We start from the raw sequence: 19,712 nt of genomic DNA on the forward strand, positions 1-19,712 counted from the left end.
TGTTCTTCAGTAAGGTCATAAGTAAAAGCCTTGGAACACTGTTATATGTTTTGTGAAGAGTTTCCAAGAGGTTACAACAACATCTTTGACTTATTATGAAATGCAATGGGTAAAATTCAAATGAGGATCATCAGGTCCTAAGATATTTGAGTGCTCTGCTTAACTAAAGTAACCAGCACTATCCTGTCAGTCAGGCAACAGATTCCTGATTACCAGGGAGAGTCAGCTAATAGTATTCACTTTGATGAGCATAGTCTGCTTATACAGTATACAGAATTATCACAATATGAACAACACTGTAAGGTTGGTGTACATACCTGCTAAGAGGAGATGTCGGAATTGGTTACCATGCTGTTGCAGGCGCACCTGGCAACATTAAAGACCTTGAAATAGTCTTTAACATTGAAACAACTGGGCATTTTTTAGCTTAGTTGTAGCAAAATGAATTTACATCATTTACATTTACAACTATGCAACGTGTGTATCATTTGCGTTTTAGTGTTTCTGGGGGATAAACTGTTTTGACAAAGAAGACACGATTTATTTAAAATTAATCCCATCAACGTTTGGATATTAGGAAAATGCGATGGAAACAGAAACATTTAGACAAGTTTGGAAGAATACACTACTGTACATGAGCAGAAATTGCAATAGTACTTCATTTTATCTATGCTAGTAGTATACCTATAAAGCTAAAAACCTTAATCAGTCCATTTCCACTTAAAAAACAGTTACTTTACACTGTCTGACTCACCACTCACAATATTACTATTTAACATTTTTAATACACACATCTCTTGACAGTGCTGCAACTCTCACCAGCTAAAGCCAACGGAAAATGGAATGATAGAGATCCCAGTAATCGGTATTTCATAACTTGACTCTAATTAAAATGAAAAAAAATCACTGTATCCACATGGCTTGCTCAAACACATATATGTCCACAGAGACCACAAAGAATGTAAAAACACACGCAAACCCACATATCACGGCACTGTGACTTTTGGCTTGAAAATCTCATTCTTGTCAGGTATACAGTATACTGAAGTATATACTTTGCCAGGAACGGTATACCTGTATACTGAAAAGATGTATATACCTTGTGAGGTATATACCTGTACTCTTGTGGACTGAAAGACAACTATCATACAGTATTTAGGCTACCATCACCCTTTCTAAACTCCTTCAAATCCAGACTCAAAACCTTCTTCTTTAGAAGAGCCTTTACTTTACTGGTTCTGTTCTTTACCCCTCTGCTCCTACTGTATTTAGTACCATCATCTACTGCCTATAAAGCGTATTATCATATAATTATTATCCTAGAAACCGGTAGAGGAATCCAACTGCTAGGTCCAGGTGAAAGCGAGCGGACAGGTCAGGTGGAGGATGTGCCGGGCAGCCAGGCAGAGCAGGGAGACTGTATATACTGTACCAGCGAAAGGACGTTGCAGGCAAAACTTTTTAACTGGCAGCTGGGGATTAGGGGTGACACCAGGCGAAACGGGGGGAATACACAGGAGACAACCAGAAAGAGCAGGGGAGGAGCAGAGCTGCAGTGCTGCAAACCTGCGAAGCAGGCGATGGGAAGTTACCCGTATTTATGTCTGCACGGCCGAATGCTTCAGCGAGCGAGTCTCCACTTACCATATACACGTGCCGTTACCAGGTTTTTGTTAGACTGTGTTCTAATAAGTATCAACGAAAATTAACGCAACTTCCCTCTACAGTTATTAGTGTTTTACGTTCTCTATCGTGTACAATTCTGTTCCGTTTTTCGGGTTTACAAATGTGATTACAACGTGCTTTGAACTTTGTTCTCTGCTGCTTAAACTCACAAGTTTTTTTTTCCAAAGAAGGAAGAAATAAAGCTGAACTAACGATACTGTATGAGAACCAACCTTAAATAATGCAACACAGACATCCGCTTTTAGATGGAAACTCTGTAAAAGCAGCTGGTACGCCGTTTGAGTTACTATACAGCAGTTTTTAAAAATATCCTTAACGATATGTTCATAACATCCTTAAAATGCATTAAATACGCGTATTTGTGGATTGACTATTAGCAAAAAGACATGCTTGCTGCTGCATGCGTAAAAAGGACTTAGTATTCTTAGTGTACACCAACACTGAAAATGACAAGAGTAAGAACCTCATTCATTATCCTAATACAGTAATCTGATACGCTAATAACCTAATCTTACCACATACTGTAGTCCCCCCTTTGTTCAAACGTGATAGCAGTCTGCAAAAGCATCCTGATATTTAAATGTTACTGTAATTTATAGATTGCATAAACTACAAATAAAATTTTAATGTATATCCACGTGTGTGTTTCAAACGAAATTTTAATGGTTTCAGGTTTGAAATGTATTTTAGTATTAAATGCGCAAGTCTGTTATACACCTTCGGGCTCACAGTCCAGGCATTGGAGGTTTAGCTGCCCGTATCGGAGGCTCTCTCAGCGGTGAGGCACGAATGCCCAACAGTTACCCAAGCTGGGTGGGGGTGAACTGGCCAGGGTGCTCTTCGTGGGCCAGGCAGCGGGGAACCTTGTGGCTTGCCGGGAGCTGTTGGTCTTGCCAGTGCTGCCAGTGGGATCTGTCCCGCATTCTGTGACCGTGCCCTGGTGCCCAGGAGCCTGACCTGTGGAAAAGGGTGGGTGGCTGGTTATTGCAAGTCTGGGAGCACACTGGCGTAAGGGCCACAGTGCCAAGTCGAGCTCAAGTCAACAAGTTCAAGCTTATTGTCATTATACTCATACACAGGTATGTGGTATAACGAAATGCTATTTAGCTAGCTCTCAGATGGTAAGCAGTACAAAAAAACAACAATACAATTGTACAAGAAAAGAAAAACAAGAGACAACAGGCAATGTGCGACACAGCAACAGGTAACAGGTAATGTGCAAAACAACATCAGTTGTGCAAAATCATACATCAACAGAATGAAATAAAGGATAGAAAATGATTGGGAGTGAACTTCTTGACATGTGAGGTAGAGATAGATTTCAATGTGTGTTTGAGTTTTGATAAAGAGAGAAGGCACTGTGAACTGTTTTGACACCTGAGGGACCCAAATTGGGAATGCTAATTTTCAACTGCTATAAAACAATCAGTCTTATTTTTGAAGATTTTCTATCGATAGGAGAAGTAATATGATAAATATAATGGTCACCTGCAAAGCTTTGATGTCTAAATGCAATACTTCAAATGTTAAGTTTAACATTGAGGCTTTAATATTATGAACACAAACAGGGCTGGATAGATCATATGATTTACTGGAGGCATGGAGCAGAGAGGAAGAGGAAGAGTCTGTTCACATTCCGGTCGGGTATACTGGGAGAGAGAAGCCTTTACATCTGTGACTAAAAATGAGGTCCTGCATCTAACCAAGAGGGCTCACCAGCGCCTCAGAAAACCCTTTCAAGCCCTTCTATTCTTTTGAGCCGCTGCGCAGATTGAAATGTAACTTGGCAGATGTCATAAAAAAATCAAAGGTTTTTCACATTTCCACCTGAGCAGTTGCTGTGATCATTTTTTATACTTTCAAAGAATTCTAAACCATTTTGAGTAACGTGGCCTGTCATACAAACTGCCCCTGTTGGAAATCTATTTGGCCATTTAACTCCAAACATTCTTGGCAAATTTCAAGTACCAGTAGGACGCATACATGTGAAAAATAGTTGATGGATATGTGGAGGCTGGCTGCCTGATCACCATTACTTTCTCATTTGGCAATTTGTGCTCAGTAACACTCACTCCTGCTGTTTAATTTACATGCAAGATTTGTTTTCAGCATGGTTGAATGGACCTGCCATGGGTTTCAGGGTGTTGACATAATCAGCACAGGGACACGCTAAACACGGCCTGCACACCGACCGAGCTGTTGGCAGACTCTTCCTGCCATTCTCTGCAGTATGAAAGGGTGTAAGGGTTATTTCCTGAAAATAGTGTTTACGTTTTATACAGGAAAGGTTTGCCCCTAGCTGTGCCTCTCTGAGAATGAAAGTTTGTCTTGGGCGAAATCGGCACATTTCTGATAAGTTAGAATAAGTGTCATTTATCACAAGGAAGACACGTAGAATTGTAGGGTAAGGCTGCCTGTGTTGCATTCTTGAGGGATTCACACCTGAAGACACTAAACCTACCTTTAAATCCCAAAATACCTATGATTTCATATTTTTATACATCCATATACTACTGGACATATATGTCCATATTCCATACATAGTCAGACTGGAAGAAAAAGGCAATGATGGTGTAGCCTTCTGACCCGGGACATGAGAGCTGGGGGTAGAGTCAAAGGTTTTTCTTCCTTCTCAAGCCATCACAGTGCTGTCGAACTCTGTTTATGGCACCATGTCTGCCGCAGTCCTAGTCTGAGTCTTTGCTTTCCCAAATACAGTACGTTCGGCTGCAGAATTCACAAAGCTTTAAGCTGCTGAGACCCTATTGTACCATAGCTGCAAAGCTGACTGACTTCAGGGTCAAAGCGACTCACACAGCTGCCTTCTTCGTTGTGATTTTACATTAAATTAAAAAAAAAAACATTTTAATGGAACAGCATTTACACTGTTCTATACTGTTAAAGATAGGAGTGTGAAAAAATCTGTTGGCAGTCCACCTATTGCCTCCCTCACAAACCCTGACAAATACCATGTTGCTTTTCTGATGCCTCCGTTTAAAAACAACCTCTTGAATCCTATAGCTTTGTTGGGGGCACTTATTGTTGCTCATAACTGTTCTCACTGCATGAAAGGATTGACTCTTTCTTTTGTGACTGTTCTCATGCATTCTTATGCCTTGGGTATTTCAATGAGATTCTGTCGGGCTGAAATATACTGTCGTTGAAAACAACCCTTTTCCATTCTATATCATATAAGCGTTTCACAATATATAGTATCTCAACAGATGATTATAAAATAATATTTAAAGTCCTGAATGCTCCTGCAAATCCAAACCCCAGTAATACTTGATGCAATTCTCAGAGCAAATACATCTCTCGAGAATCAAAGGTTCGCTTGGTTTTAAGGTCAGCTTTTTTTTCATTCCCTGTAATAATCCAATTCGCGTAATTAAAGTATCATACATGTCGAAATTGCATAAGGGTGAATATTTTCGATGAATAATTTTGTTACAAAAATCTTGATTGTGAAGTACCTAGGACTTATTAAATAGAACAACACGAACCATCTTCATGTCCCGCATAGTACTGTAACTAACTCGTGGATATGGATACTGTTACCGCATGGGCAGTCACGATGCAGTGGAGTTCGCTGTTTCTTGACCCGCAGGTGATTTCAAATTCTGGAGAAAAAAAAAAGGTGCCACCGTTTGCTAAATCCATTTAAAAACTATTTTGTAAAGAAATGTCAGAAGTACAACAGCAGCAGACGAAGCACGGAAAAGAACAGTGTGAGAGAAGCATGTTTATTTCCCTCCAAATTGTCTTTATGTAGCCGTTGTCTACTGGAAGGCAGACTGACGAGCAAATGACTAGTTCCTTTTGGTTAGCATTTCTGATGTGACCTGCGGTTAAATTATCCACACACACACACAAAAAAAAATGCGCAAACGCTACTTTTTCCACCAGTTGCTTCGGCACACACAAAGCTGCGGAGTTCAGCGTGCGTGGACGCCCCGGCTGTTATAAAATACGGCCGCGTCCAGCTTTAGTGCAACACCAAAAGAGCCGCAAACAAACAGCGAGGCGTCTACATATTAACAGGCGGAGATGACAATCTTTTGAAAGGTGCCGCGATTTGACCCGAGTCCGAGGGCTGAGGTTTTGAAAACCCCCTCTGGCGGAGGACGCCGTTCTCTCGCTTTCTTTCGGAGCTTAGTGACGTCAAGTCTCTCTCCTGGCAGTCAGTAAGTCAGTGCGAGAGAGTGGAGCCGCTTAGAAACACACAAGTTAGTAGTTAAGAGGCAAACACAGTGAGAGTAGGTTTGAGGTACCCGGAGAGTAACTAAAGAAAAAGGGGGGAAGAGTTTGAGTTCTCACCAAGAGGAACAGTTGTGTACGTCTTGCCCCGGGAGCTGGGGGGGACATCAGACACTCCCCGCAATGGATAGAGTTATAACTTCTGTCTTTGCTGCGGTCAGTCTTTTGGTCACGGTTAGAGGACAGATTTTCAAAGGTAAGGCACGGCTTTTTTCTTGTCGTCGTCGTCCCCCCACTAATGCTGACATTGCGTGTAATGTTTTTGAAATATGAACAAGCAAAGAAACGTCCTGAATCCAATCCGTTTGCAGCGCTGTAAACTGACGCCTTTTGGCAGTCGTTTAAGGGGAAAAAAAGTGTCCTAGTTTACATTAAGTTTTTTTTTTTAGAAGATAGCCCCCATTTAGGGGTTAATGAAAGCTTTTCTTACAAACAAAACAAAACTTTATGCGATTTGAGCATTTGGGGTTGTGTTCGTGCTGGAACTGCGCTGGGGGGAAATGCGTAGTGTTGTGCTGTTGGAATGTGTTGTAAAATTGTCTTTAACTTTACGCGCTGTATTCTGTATATGTCGGTATGCTCTGTTAAGTTGGACCGCGTATGAACTATAAATCTATGGTGAGGGGTGTACCAGAGTGGGTTTCCAGCAGTTATTTTCTTGTGAATGTTACACGCCGAGCAACTGAACTTAGTTTCCGTCTCGCCAGGACTAGTTTGGTAAGGAAACGCTGAGCGCCTCTTCGACACTTAGCGTTTTTCATTCCCTTCCAGGCGGACAAACCGATTACAGGACACCTACTTAGTTCTAGTACTGTATGTGAGGGTGAAGGAAACCTCATGAACAGCAGACCCTCCATTTTCGCTTAATCCCCGAGCAGTGAATTGGAGACTTTGAGTTTTAAAGCAGAAGTTGAGGGCGTCTTTAAAATGTTTTTAACCCCGCTGTATAATAAAATGAAGCGACGCCGCTGGTCTAAATGAAATACCCATGGCACGTAATCCGTTTTTTTACGCGGTTTGTAGACAAGCGCCAGTTTTTTCTCGTCGTATTTAACGTGTCTCAATGATCTCGACGTTATTCTTTAGCCGCTTTTGAAGGAGAGCGACAGAAGGGAATAAAAAAGTTTTGTATCCTAAAAAAAAATAAGAACAGCACCGCTTTATTGTGCCAGAGACTGGAGCAGATTTATTTCTGTCGTCTCTCCGTTAACTTCGACGGGTTGGGAGCCAGGCCGGTACACTGGGTTTTATGGCTTCCAGTTGTAATGGCTTGGGTTTGGCTCTTAACAATGCTGGTTAACTGTAAAAGACTAATTTTAAATTACTTAAGACTTTGTAATTAAAGGCTTCCCACTCTGCGCTTTAATTCGCGTACAGCGTGTCAAAGGAGTGCAAGAAGTATCTTCCTGCAGATCTTCACAAAATAGCAAAAAAAAAAACCGCTTCCTTAAAACTGACAATGACGACTCCAAATATTTATGCATTTGGGACACGAGTCATTCAATTGAATTTGGTCGGCATTGTTTTTTTTTTCCCTGACATTTAAAATCAATTTTAAACTAATGGAAATCACAGTTTCTGATGAGTATGAATCCTGGAATAGAAGTATATGATGTTATTGCAAGTAAACAACCGCGGGAGTAGCCTACGGCTCATCTTATTCAGAAACCACTCCATATGTATTTAAAAAAAATATTTTATATAATCACATAATAGGTAAGGAGATGATTTTATATTTATTGTGATCCTAATCCTAAAAACTAATTTCTTTCCATTTTGTTTCGTACAGTAATACTAGTGTAGCAGGGACTTAACATTTACTTTATTTCTTAAATTGTTTTGAATGCTGTTTTCACTAAAATAAATCAATAACTGCATTATCTGTACTTTTAGCATCTAGGTTCACTTTATTTTCTTTGTGTTCATTTGCATATTTGTGCGTATGAACAGGAAGATTATTGACACGAAAAGCTACTGGGAAGCGATATTGCAGCCCCACCTGATAAGCAGGTGTGTGGACCCCTGCAAATCTTGATTGAGAGCGCCGCACTAATGTCAGTACAGGTGTGAGAGATTGTACGCTCTCCTGCTGCTCTGTTAGACGTTTTCGCTTTCTGAAACCCACAGCGATGCCCGGGGTGACATGAAACTGTTTAATTCAATACTTAAAAGGGGTCATTTTCAGCTGTCGGGGCAATGGATGTTTCATCTGAAGAGGGGCATTATCTATATGTAAATCAATAAGGTGCATACATAGTAAATGTATTGCTTTGGGCTACGGCACACTTTAAACTAGAAACATTGCATACGGGTAGCATGAAAAGATCGAAAGACTTTCAAATTGACGTGTTATTGGCTTGTTCCCGTGATAACTAGGAACATATTTTGGATTTATACAGTCCGGTGGGGTTGTGGTCTGCAATGTTTTAGAAACGATAGGTACGATGTTAAGTGGACCTCCCTTTACTAACTCTGTGTGGAAGGTTTCAGATACAGATCTTTAAAAATACTTCCAGGGTTTGTGTATTTTCGTGGCGTCTTGAGTGTGAAAGCAGCGTTTTTTTATATTTGCCTAATTGTTTCGGTATCTAAACGCTTCCAGTTCTACAGCCTTGACCTACTGCGCTTTTTCTGTCTTTCCCTTGACTGTAGGGTCCTGATGGTGGCAGCATCGTACACAAAAGAAGTGTTTATATGCAATAAGTCAGAATCACGACTCTTTGCAACTTTTTTCCCCATCATGTGTACATTTAATAAAATAGAAACAAAATAATGAAAAATGTATTTTAAAATACCTCCTGACTGACAAGTAAACAGAAGCGTTAAGACTATAAAATAATCTTTTGAACCTTCATTAGAATTATACATGCAAATCGAACGCGCTTTTCAGTGAAAATAATTAGTAACAATCCGATTAAAAGGAGACTACTGCAGACCTAGCTACCTAGTTCTGCCTTGGGTATTGAGCGCATCTCAGCTTTGTGATGTGTGAACCCAGTCAATCTTCTGATTACTTCTGAAACATACTCGGAAAAAGTAAACAAAATGAATTCAAGCTAACAACGCATACAGTAAGTCTTTATTAACCCTGTTACTTTTTAGACTTCTAAGCTATGGGTTAAAATCGGAAACAAAGAGATCAGTTTTTCTCGCCCTCCACAAGATTCAGTCAAAACGGTGTGAATTAGTGATGCAGAAAAGCGCGTGATCTGTTCACCCGAGGATTCGGGGTATCGTTAGCGGAGATCAAGCTGTGTATCGCAGGGACAAATTATAATTCAATCTGTTTCATTTAATCCCTTTTATTTAGGGCAGATCAGTTTAGAACAATATCTCATTTGCAACCATGACCTGAAATGTACCCATCTAGGCACCTCTGGGGCAATCGAAGTGTAGTACTCTACCGCGCTCAAGAGTACATCGATCAGAGTCCTGGGTGTTAATTGTGTACAGCGGCACGTCATCTTGAGGCGGTCTGCCTGGCCCTGAACCCGTGTGCTCGGATTGTCTTGTGACCAGAAAGGCGACGTTTTCTACCATACGTTCTGTCCCGTGAATGCTTCCTGTTTTTTTGTCCAAGTATTGTATATCATCCTGATCATTTATATCTGCCAGAACCAAAAAAATAACACACGGCTTCCTTTTTTTTGGCCTAATAAATGTTTTTAGTGCCTAATTATCTACATCATTTACAGTGATGTCAGGAAGACTAACATATTCATGATTGCTAGGCTACATAAAAACAAATAGGCTTTTCTGAGCAGTTTTTGGTTTCCACACACAGTAAGGCCAAAATTATTAGGCTGCCTTTGAAATGCAGGCAGTTGCATTGAAAGCGAAATGAAATGTTTCCTCCCTTCACAGACATTTTTTTTTGTAAAAGAGTTTTATCTGTGGCCTGACAATGTTTTAAACACTTTTTTTAGAAAAATAAATCACATAATCAGCCCTTTGTGTTATCAAGGAGACAGCTTAGTTTGAGTTCTCACATAGGAATATTTGACGGGTGGCAGCTTTTTTGGTTTGACTCAGTGGAGAATGAAATTAAAGATCTCAGTAATTTAAAGAGGAGTTAGAGCTTCAGCAAAAAGAAACTCAGAAATGATTGATGACGAGTTGGAAGTGAATTTAAGAGATATCTAAATTTAAGTGCTGTTACTTCACACTTTTTACATTGTGGCCTTTTTTTGCACAGAATGAATATTTTTTTGTATAAATTGAAATTGGATGGCTTTGATTTTGTCTGTGCTACTGTATTGTGTTGTCTTTGACTTCAGCAGAGCTGTGTAAGTTGTCAAGTAGATTTTGAAATCCATTTGTTACGTGGAATTTGTAAGAATGACAGTAAATTGTTTTTTCCCCTTGACTGTTTTCTGCCTTCATTTTCACGGAGCAAGGATTTTGGTGCTTTGGAAAACCACTACAGATGTTCATTAAAATATGTAAGGTTGACAACTTTTATCAAAAAGTATTTTCCTGAACCTACAGAACAAAAACTACATAATTTCTCATGTGTTTTTAATACTGGTGCTGGGACATGTTATCAGTCTGTTTTCCATTTTAATGCTCTGTTGGAAGTTGTCTTTAGAGCGAGAGAAGAATTCCTGATGGTCTTCCAACGATCGCTCTTACTGGCCTGTACCAGCCAATATAATGTTGAATACACTATATTTTGGAGGTGACATTTTCTTGTTCTAGCAGTTTGTGAAACCTAGAAACATGGCAAACTATATAAAGTTTACTTTGGACAAGGGGAACGAAGAATCATCAAAATGCATTCAGTTCATAATTAGCAATTGGGTTTGATTCTTAAAAAGATGCTGAGCGGACAGGGTTTCTTTAATTAAACAAGATGAGGACACAAAGATAAAAGCTAATGAAGTGTAAAAAGGGGATCCCTCCTCCAGCAGGCTGATGAAGAGCTTTGACTGAGTAATTACACGTCGGATCTCATCACCATTTCAAAACCTTCAGAAAAATAAAATACCCAGCATTTGTTGTGGATGAATTTGAGAAAGCATTGAGTGAAATATCACTAATTAATGCTCTGAGGGCTTTCATTGTTTAAAATAATACAATTAGAAAAAGCAAGCCATTTAAGGAGGAGAGAATTGTGCTGACAAGCCCGATGTAACCAGCGCTCACAATGAAAGATAACTTCCCTCAATGTCGTCCTGATTTGGAACCAGCGCAAATGTTTCCTTACGTTATGGAAATGTTCCGTCTGTGCCATCGCAACAGAGAAAAGCTTGGAGGGGCTAATTCGTCTTGCCTGATGCCCCGGTTTTGCGCTGTGCCCAGGTTGTGAACAGGACGCAGGTGGTTCTGCCTCCCCTCCCCATGTGTATGACCGCAGGCAAATCTCTCCATTAATGTCAGCTCACATCTGTGCTCTTTAGTGTCATTACAACGTGCCGGTCATTAATGCATTAGTGTCTGCTTGTGTTCGATTCATTTGCATTGATTTTCTGCTTGGTCAGGCAATAGTACAGTAGGGATATGGGCGGTCTGCCTTTTGTTTGGTTTTCCTTCAAATGCAGAAGCTCACTTTGTCCCCATTGTTACAGAATGCTGGCCTTCCTGATAGAAGTGTAACTTCACAGCTCTACGTTACAAATAATCTAAGAAACAGTGATTTAGTGTGTGGCCAAGCTGAGCTGGAGCAGTGTTGCAAAACGGATGAGAGCATCATAATATAGGGACTATTTTGACATTTTCATCGTTGCCAAGCACTGCTACCCCACATTAATTTTGGTGATTTATTTAAGTCCACGTTAGATGAAGGGAGCATAAATATTTGTCCAAAAAGCAAGTGGCATGGAATGCTAAATTGTTTTTTTATGTTTCTCTAATTATTCTGGCCACCATATGTTTTAATCACGCCAGCATATTTATTTGCAAAACAAGCAGAAAAAAAACTGTTTAAATTGATCTTAATTAGTCACTTTAATTGGGTACACTGAAGTTTGTTCATTGCAGGAATTCGGCTCTGTACCTTTGGCTTAAAGCTTCATTATCTGTATTTGGCGTTGAGGGATGGAGTTCTGATGTAGTGCCTGGAGCAGACAGGCCCTTAGCTTACAATTTCAATTTATAACTTTAAGTTGCTTGATCAGCAGAAGCTACAATTTAGTGCCTCACCTTGTTTTCCTGTTATTCACACATCAAAAAGAGGATCTAATTACAGTAAAAATACATGGCTGGTTTTATAGCCACAAAGTCAAATAAAGTGATGGTGTTCTCTTCACATTACTACAGAAAAGGTTTGCAAAACAATACTGGACCATTTTAGTTGTACAGTGTATATAAAAAATCTTTTTAGAAGGAATTTTGTATGTGGCTAACAGTGCTTGAGAAATAATTATTTTTAAATCTCATACATTCAGATTAAGATCACATATTGTATACTGTAAAATGTTGAGCTCGTGGTATAGTTACATAAGTGTTAAAACATTTCTTAAAGTGGTTACATGTATAAGAAATCCGAGAGTCGAGCGTTCATGATTTTCATTCTGTGGCATTCTTGGCGTCAGAAATAAATGACACTCTTGCCGTTTAGTGTAAAAGAGCTAAGCTCTTCAGTTTAAAAGAACAAAAAAAATAGAAAGCGTTCTCCAAGTTTGTTCTGTCCCGTGTTGCCACCCACGTTCTAGAATTGTTTACATGGCTATAGTATATGGATTCGAAGTCACCCCTCGATAAGAATATTGCCACTCCAGGAGGCATCCAGCTGGGCCCTCCAGTCGAAAGGCTGTGTGTGGTAATTAGCTGGCCTGTCCACGGCTGTATGAAACCACTTCCTGCAGTATGTTCACTCGGCCTCCCTCGCTTCCCAGTGGAAGTGTAGAGACTTCCTTCAGCCTAGGCTGAATCGATTCTTAATTAGGCTGTGCGTCACCCTAGAGTAAACTCCCTACTGTACATCTTCTGCCTTAAATCTTCTAGGGCTGGGTGGTCCACTGTGACCCATCACTAACCCTGGACTGAGAAATGGAGCAAAACGAAAGTCCAAAGAAAATACTGTACACGTTAAAAATAATAATGCGGTGATTCCGTTCCCATATTATTGATACAAGGTTTTTTTTCTGTTAATGTTAAAAATGTTGTTAATCAGTGTTAAAATAACAGAAACACCCCCGTTACACTTTGGTTATTGCAGGCTCCTGGCCTTGCAGCCCTTGGGTTGACCATTTTCTTGTTTTTTTAATTAATGAACAATGGTGGAGATGGTTAAAAAAATGAGAGTAGAACCTTACTGTGTGCAGTGTATATAAATCACAGACTGAGTAAGTGCTTTAGCTGCAGTCTTTCAGCACCTACAGTTTAACTGAATGATTCCTCCCCTCCCTCTAATTATTTTTTATACTTAAGTAATGAAATTGCATGATGAGTTCTTTGAAGAATCTTATCATTAACTATCAAAGACAACCAAAAAGTCTACTCTTGACAATTTTTAGCAAAGAGTCTTAAAGGGGTAGTGTACAAGTGTATCTTTCAAATTTTAGAGTGTGCAAAATGAGGTAATTTTTCATTCATGTAACTTTGGTACAACAGGATTTTTTTCAGGAAGAAGCTTGACTGAGACTGTATGGAAATTGCAATATTGCTGCTGCAAAAATTGCACTACATTAGTTTTTTAGATCCTGAAGATTTACGGACACTGGGACCATGAAAATTCTGAAATTTCGTGAATATACTACCCATATTAATAAAGTAGCAAAGAAGCGTGGTGCGTTCTGCTTCTGCACAAGTACGCCGTTATGATGTAACTGGTGCTGAATGTGCAAGTACAGTCTTTAAAGGATTAATAGATAAACAGGTCAGCAGCCCAAGGAATTAAATTATTTTGTCTAGGTGCATAAACTGCTTGTTCTAAATCCCACAGCTGTGTTGCTGTTAAGACACATGGCTGCTAGCCTAATATTAACAAGTCAATACAAAAGGAAAATGATAAAGCTTACAAGCTTAGTGTATACACTATGATTAGGTCGAACAAAATTAAATTATATAGAGCCCTATAGTTTCTTTGATTTTGGAAAATATTGAACTTTTACATTATGTCTCTGTGAATGCTTTGATCTGATGGTGATGAAGGATGAGGCTATAGAACTACAGTATAATTTAAAAATAATACCTCAGTTTTAAAATCTGCACTGCATGGGTGAATTGAGAAAAATGCTTTTCATCAACACAGATTTATGGAGACATTCAAAGGTGTTGTTCAAAATTAAGAATCTGCACCAAGAATTGTAGTCCGAAGGTAATGGTGCCACTGGTCCACCGATAGCTGGCTCTTACTTGGAGGTTTTCCTTTCCTGTACAGACCAGACCCAGCCTTGCTAAGCTTCCTGTCCTCTACAAGGTGGTAATGCACCCCTGTCTCTTGTCTTCCTGTCATGGCAGTTCTTTAGATGTTTATCAGTCTAATTGTTCTTACGTCTTTTGTGTTTTTTGCAGCTTCCCCCATCCATTACTAAAGCTTTGAGAACACAGGAATTCCAGGATGTTGATCTGTTTGTGTTAAATATCTATTCTTTAGCGTATAAATAGAAAGTTCCTTTTACAGTAGGTTAATATTTATTTATCTTTTTCATTATTGCAGCCTGGCTTTTGTGTCAGGCTTTGACAGAAGAAGGCTCCACAGCCGAAACGTTTCCTTTCTGTTCTTTTCAGCATGAAACAAACCTTTACTTGTTTCTTTGTCCCTTCTGCTGAGGTTTAATATGTTTGTTTTACACACAGTACTGTACGTAGTAAATATCTCTTGAGTTCCCTGGGGTTGAAATCCTTTCTTTGCGTCCACAGCTTTCATCAGGCACCGATTGACGAGATGGAATTAAGACTCCTGAGTTTCATGTGGGAAAGCACCGTGGGAGTCGCTAGAAATGGTCAAAATCCTCAAGTGGATTTTGCAACATTTTCTGCAGCCAAAAGTACACAGAATCTCTGTATAGAAGTCGAGCCTTTAAAGGATGAGTGAGGCCACTGGGCTATAAGGAAAGGACGCTGGCTAATTCTGTGATTTGAAACTTTGCAAATCTAATTATTATAATGGATGATAATTAAAGATGTAATTACACTGTCTTCTCTGTAGTTTAGTTTACTTGTCAACTTCATATGCATGAACAATGAAATTTCCTTAGCGTCCCTTAAACTGGTGAAATTCTGCTCTGTGCCAGACATGACGTTTTCTGTGTTTTTGAACAGTGTGCAGGCTGTAGCAGGCATTGTAGCAAGGCACTTCCTATAGGCAGCCTCGCAGTTCCTTGCTGTTCCAGCCGTTTGTAACAACCATGTTTTGCCAAGGATTCTTGGAACAATAGCTCTTTTATTAGCCTTCATTGTACTGAGTGCATTCTTATGTGGAACAGTCTCTTTTACCCCAAATAAGGACGACAGTGGTCATCTAGTATTAGAAGTGCAAATGCAGAATTATTTTAGGAAACAGTGTTATTTGTTTTTGTATCACATTTTGTGAAAGTATACTATTACTATGTAGTGAACTCCTAAGAGGAGACTAGAGGGGATTTACACTATGCGGCCAAGCAGTTGTGGGTTTTTCAAGTCAGTTTGTGTAGCTTTTCCTAAGATGGAGGTCGTTTGAAGTTTTGGAAGAAGGTGGTAGTCAAGCAGGTATTTTGTTTAAAACAAGATCCCTCTACTGCTGGATTGTAAGTGCATTTTCAGTGGAACAGTGCTTGGCATTAACTGGTGATTACTAAAAGATTTTGAGAAGAATTTTAAAAATATGTACAAGGCTTTCTAGCTGTTGAACCAGGAGACCAGTTTTTGTGATAAATGTAATAGCTTTTCAGTTCTGGTATAACTACCTAGTATGGTGTTAGGTCCCTAAATACAAAATATCCACTAGTAGCAAAACTCAAGGTGGGTGCTGTTCTTCAGCAGTGGATGAAGTTGATCTTATTCTATATTCAAGGAATGCAAGGAATTCTTGTAAAATTAATTTGGAGGAAATGTGGTCATATTTTCTATGTTGAATCAGTGCGGAAGTTCAAAAGGAAAACATTGCTAAATAAGTTGATTTCAATAAACTATTCTTCAAAATGGTAATTTAATGAATGTTCAAATAACTGGATGTTGTAACTTGTAATGCAGGTTTGATGAGGAAAAACAGACAGCAGTGTTTGCACGTTTTCACGTTTGGGCCCGAAATGGTGGTGAGGCTGGTGTAGAGTGGGGTGCTGTTCTGTACAGCAGATAAGGAGCAAGGAAAAGCCGAGATGAAATTGTGTGATGGACAAAGGTTATGGTCAAGAGCCAGAGGTCATAAAGAAGGGAGATATGGAGAGAGAAGGAAGATAAGGTCAAGGTGAAAGCACAGAAAAGAAACAGACTTGAGAAGGCGATTAAAAAGACTGAGAATAAGGAGCAAAGCCTAAGGTACATTCCTGCAGTTCTGAGTAGCTGTTTGTATCAAAGGTCTGGAGAGAAGTACGGTGTTCAATTGCAATTACATAACATAGTGCAGAGAATTACAGTAGGGCTTTAAGAGAGGGCAGGACAGGGCTCCAAACTGAAGGAGAAAGATTTTTTTTTTCTGCAGAAGTCTTTGAATGGGGATCGACTATTACAAGATAGTGTTAGTAAGCAATATCTTGGGAGATTTTTGTATCTATTGGTATAATTCCGTGGTCAGAATTGTACAGTAGTTATCATAGGTAAGTGGACAAGTAATAGGTTTATCCAATCTGAAAAGAAGAGATTCTTTTCTTTTCATCTTGGAATAAACCTATTACTTGTTCCTTTGCAGCCTACGCATGCTGACGCAGCTCCCCACCTGAACTGTCATAGGTAAGTGCCTTAGAGAATTACTGTTGTGCTTCCAAATGGAGAGGTTAGTGTTAGGCTTAGTTATTAAATCTAGCGTCAAGTTCAAGGTTTGTTAAATTATAAGACAGTACCCATCTGAGCTATTATCGCCCTACTCCCCACCTCGCAACCTTCACTCTTCTAATTCTGGTCTCCTGTCTCCTGAATTATACCAATATTACTTGATTTTCATCAAGTAAGAAAACTCTTGACATTAAATCACTGCCCGTGCCCACTCCACACTCTCACTAATGAAGTGAGTTAGTGTTTATGCAACAGTAAAGGTCCTTTGAGTGCATCATGATCAGTCATGAATTCATTAATGAAAATAACACCAAAACAATCAATATCCAAAATCCATATGCTTTCCTAAAAATGTAATGAATGGTGATGCGTTTCTTTTGATGCTCAGTGTTCAGGAACAGACAAAATGCCAAGGTGCAGTTTGAGTTTAAAGGAGTTAACTGCTACCCAAATTAGGACGCGCTCCACTTATTGCATGAACATTTTAAAACACTGAAGGACGTTGGCAGCTTTTACCTCCAATTGATTACCAGTATAATGTTATTCTTATATTAGGATACATTTCAGAACTATTCTTGTCACTGCATAGAGAGGTTTGAAAGAATTGGGGAAAAAATATTAAACTGTACATTTTCAGGATAGATATTTTATTTTTTGAGGGACAATGAATGCAGAATAACTAGTGCTACCACTACCTTAGTGTAAATATCTCCGTCTTCTGACTAGCTACAGCACATCGCGTGATGGCGACAAGAACAGATTTTTTAGACCGTATTCCTCCCCTAGTGGTACCGGGTTGATCAGGCTTCTGGCGATAAGATGGTGAGATCTTGATTTACCAGCTCATAATAACTGCGGTTATATCGGGAAACAGTTCAGGAATTTGTTTTTGTATTTATTGAACAAAGTCGGCTAAACTCAGCAATAAACCGAGCATATTGTTTTGGAGTTAAATACCAAATCGCTATCATAATGACACAAAGCATGTCCAAAGAGGACAGGGCTCCACTTGTGGTTAGCCAAGACTAGGCATTTCTCCAACACAGAATGATAGTCTGAAGACACTGTTCTCTTCAAAAGTGGAGCATATTGTTTCCTTTCTGATTTTTTTTTTTTACTTTTCACCAGGTTAGACATTCAGCTTGTTAAATCACTTCGCTGCCTGTGCCCAGTCAGCTTCACATTCATGTCCACCAACCGCGGCTTCTCAAGTTGACAAGGAGGTGATTTGTGGAATTTCTTTAAACGGACGATCCTTTTGTTCTGTATCTTTTTCCCTCTGCGTTTGCTTTCAATCATTGTTCAGTGCACAGACGAAAAGTGTTTTGGGGGGGGAACGCGGTGCTTTGTAAGACATTTCAGTTGCACACGTTCAGATCCGCTGGCAGTCTTTGCAGTCGAAGCTGTTGCCGGCACAGAGGCAGGTGAGGGTTCGACAGTACTGAAGCCAGCTGAGAAAAGCGCGAGTGACGCGAGGGAGAGGAACATGATGGAATGGCGATGCTTCACTGCACAAGGCCTAATGCAGTGAGGGGAGACAGTATTTCTGAGTGTCCTGGTAGACTGCTGCCACGCTGGAAGCTGGGGGAAATAAACACTTCCATATTTCAAAAGGATCTGCTAGGAGGGGCTCATATCGGGATTTCATTAAAAGAACAGCATGCTTATGAAAATGTTGAACAACAAAATCATTGAAGCGATTTTAGAAAATTCAGGTCAAAAAGAATTCAGACAATTTTGGGGGAAAAAAATAAGAAAAGGTTTGATAAAATTAGTCTTGGAAAAGATACCGTGGCTGTATAATTTACAGCAATTGAAACAAGGCATGTTTTTTTCTGTTGTGAACATGTAGTGTTTCCAGTAGTTTGAATAATGATTAAATGTTGGGCACTAAATTACTGAACTTGCCTCCAGAATTATGGCTTTATGTGCTACAGACGCAATGTGTGTAATACTTATTTGTATTTACTAAGTTCACTAATGTAGAAAAGGAATTATTTGAAATATTCAAACAGGTTTTTCTTGTTCATTGGGAGCATTTTAAAAATGCGCTTTTGAGCTTAGGATGCTTAAATCATGAATGAATCATACCACACAATGAGTTCAAGTCAGGTCCCTCATCATGAAAGATGAATTCCTGTTACGTTCATAATTAGCTTGAGTATACATTGTGATATAGTGAGTCAATAATAGAGCACATTGACTCCGCGGGGTGATCCTCTGCTCAGTTTGCCAGGTCAGTGCCATTGCTCGGTCGTGGCTGTCTTTTGACATAGTATTTACAGTTTGTCTATCCCACATTTTCTCCCAGGTATTTGGATTCAGTTTCCATCTTGTGACACAGCAGACCAGTGCAGGGCATTGATCTCGGTTTGAAGCAAAAAGTGTCGAAGCTGTGTGAATGAGAGCCTTACAGATTGCATTATCATAGGTTTGCTTTAACAACGCTTAGTACTGGTCTCTGTTGGGTTGACATCATTCTATACAATGGGATTACTCTTAAAAGCTACAAGCCCACTACTGAGGTTGGCACCAGTGGCCACTTAAACCATTATGCTATAATCTCAGACACAATCATTCCTTATACAAACCTCACAAAACCTTCTGTGGTTTCTCCTTTGTACACCTGATGTGATAACTCGGTAACTCCAAGTAAGAGAGAGACCCATTTACCAACATCCAGGGGATAATGTCTTCCATGTCATGCTCAAGATATTAGTGTTGTAGATTATTAATCTCTGAAGTGTTTAATAACCATAATTTGGTTTATGGGTTTCCTTTGACAGCAAATCACATTTGAAGCCGTAGTTGTTGCTGTATAGAAGCAATACTTCAAGCTGTCACAAAGACTGGTTGACTGAGACCTAGTTTATTATACGTGCTTCTTGTGATTTGGCAGTGCTACTGGAGTCTGT

General features: G+C 39.6%; 1 protein-coding gene across 7 annotated transcripts in view; it reads left to right on the forward strand.

The window, feature by feature from the left end:
- Positions 1-5,772: 5,772 nt before the first annotated feature.
- ptprma (protein tyrosine phosphatase receptor type Ma) overlaps positions 5,773-19,712 on the forward strand; it is a 238,809-nt gene continuing 224,869 nt past the window's right edge. For 2 of the 7 annotated variants that reach the window (XM_015353612.2, XM_015353613.2), the window contains exon 1: positions 5,775-6,139. In XM_015353612.2, coding sequence (XP_015209098.1) covers positions 6,067-6,139 — 73 coding nt within the window. In that variant the 5' untranslated portion in view covers positions 5,775-6,066. Of the gene's footprint in view, positions 6,140-19,712 lie in introns of all 7 variants that reach the window. The other 5 variants (XM_069191609.1, XM_015353617.2, XM_069191608.1 and 2 more) reach the window with 4 other exon arrangements.

The sequence above is a fragment of the Lepisosteus oculatus genome, chromosome 6, assembly GCF_040954835.1.
Source record: "Lepisosteus oculatus isolate fLepOcu1 chromosome 6, fLepOcu1.hap2, whole genome shotgun sequence".
NCBI classification, from domain to species: Eukaryota; Metazoa; Chordata; class Actinopteri; order Semionotiformes; family Lepisosteidae; genus Lepisosteus; species Lepisosteus oculatus.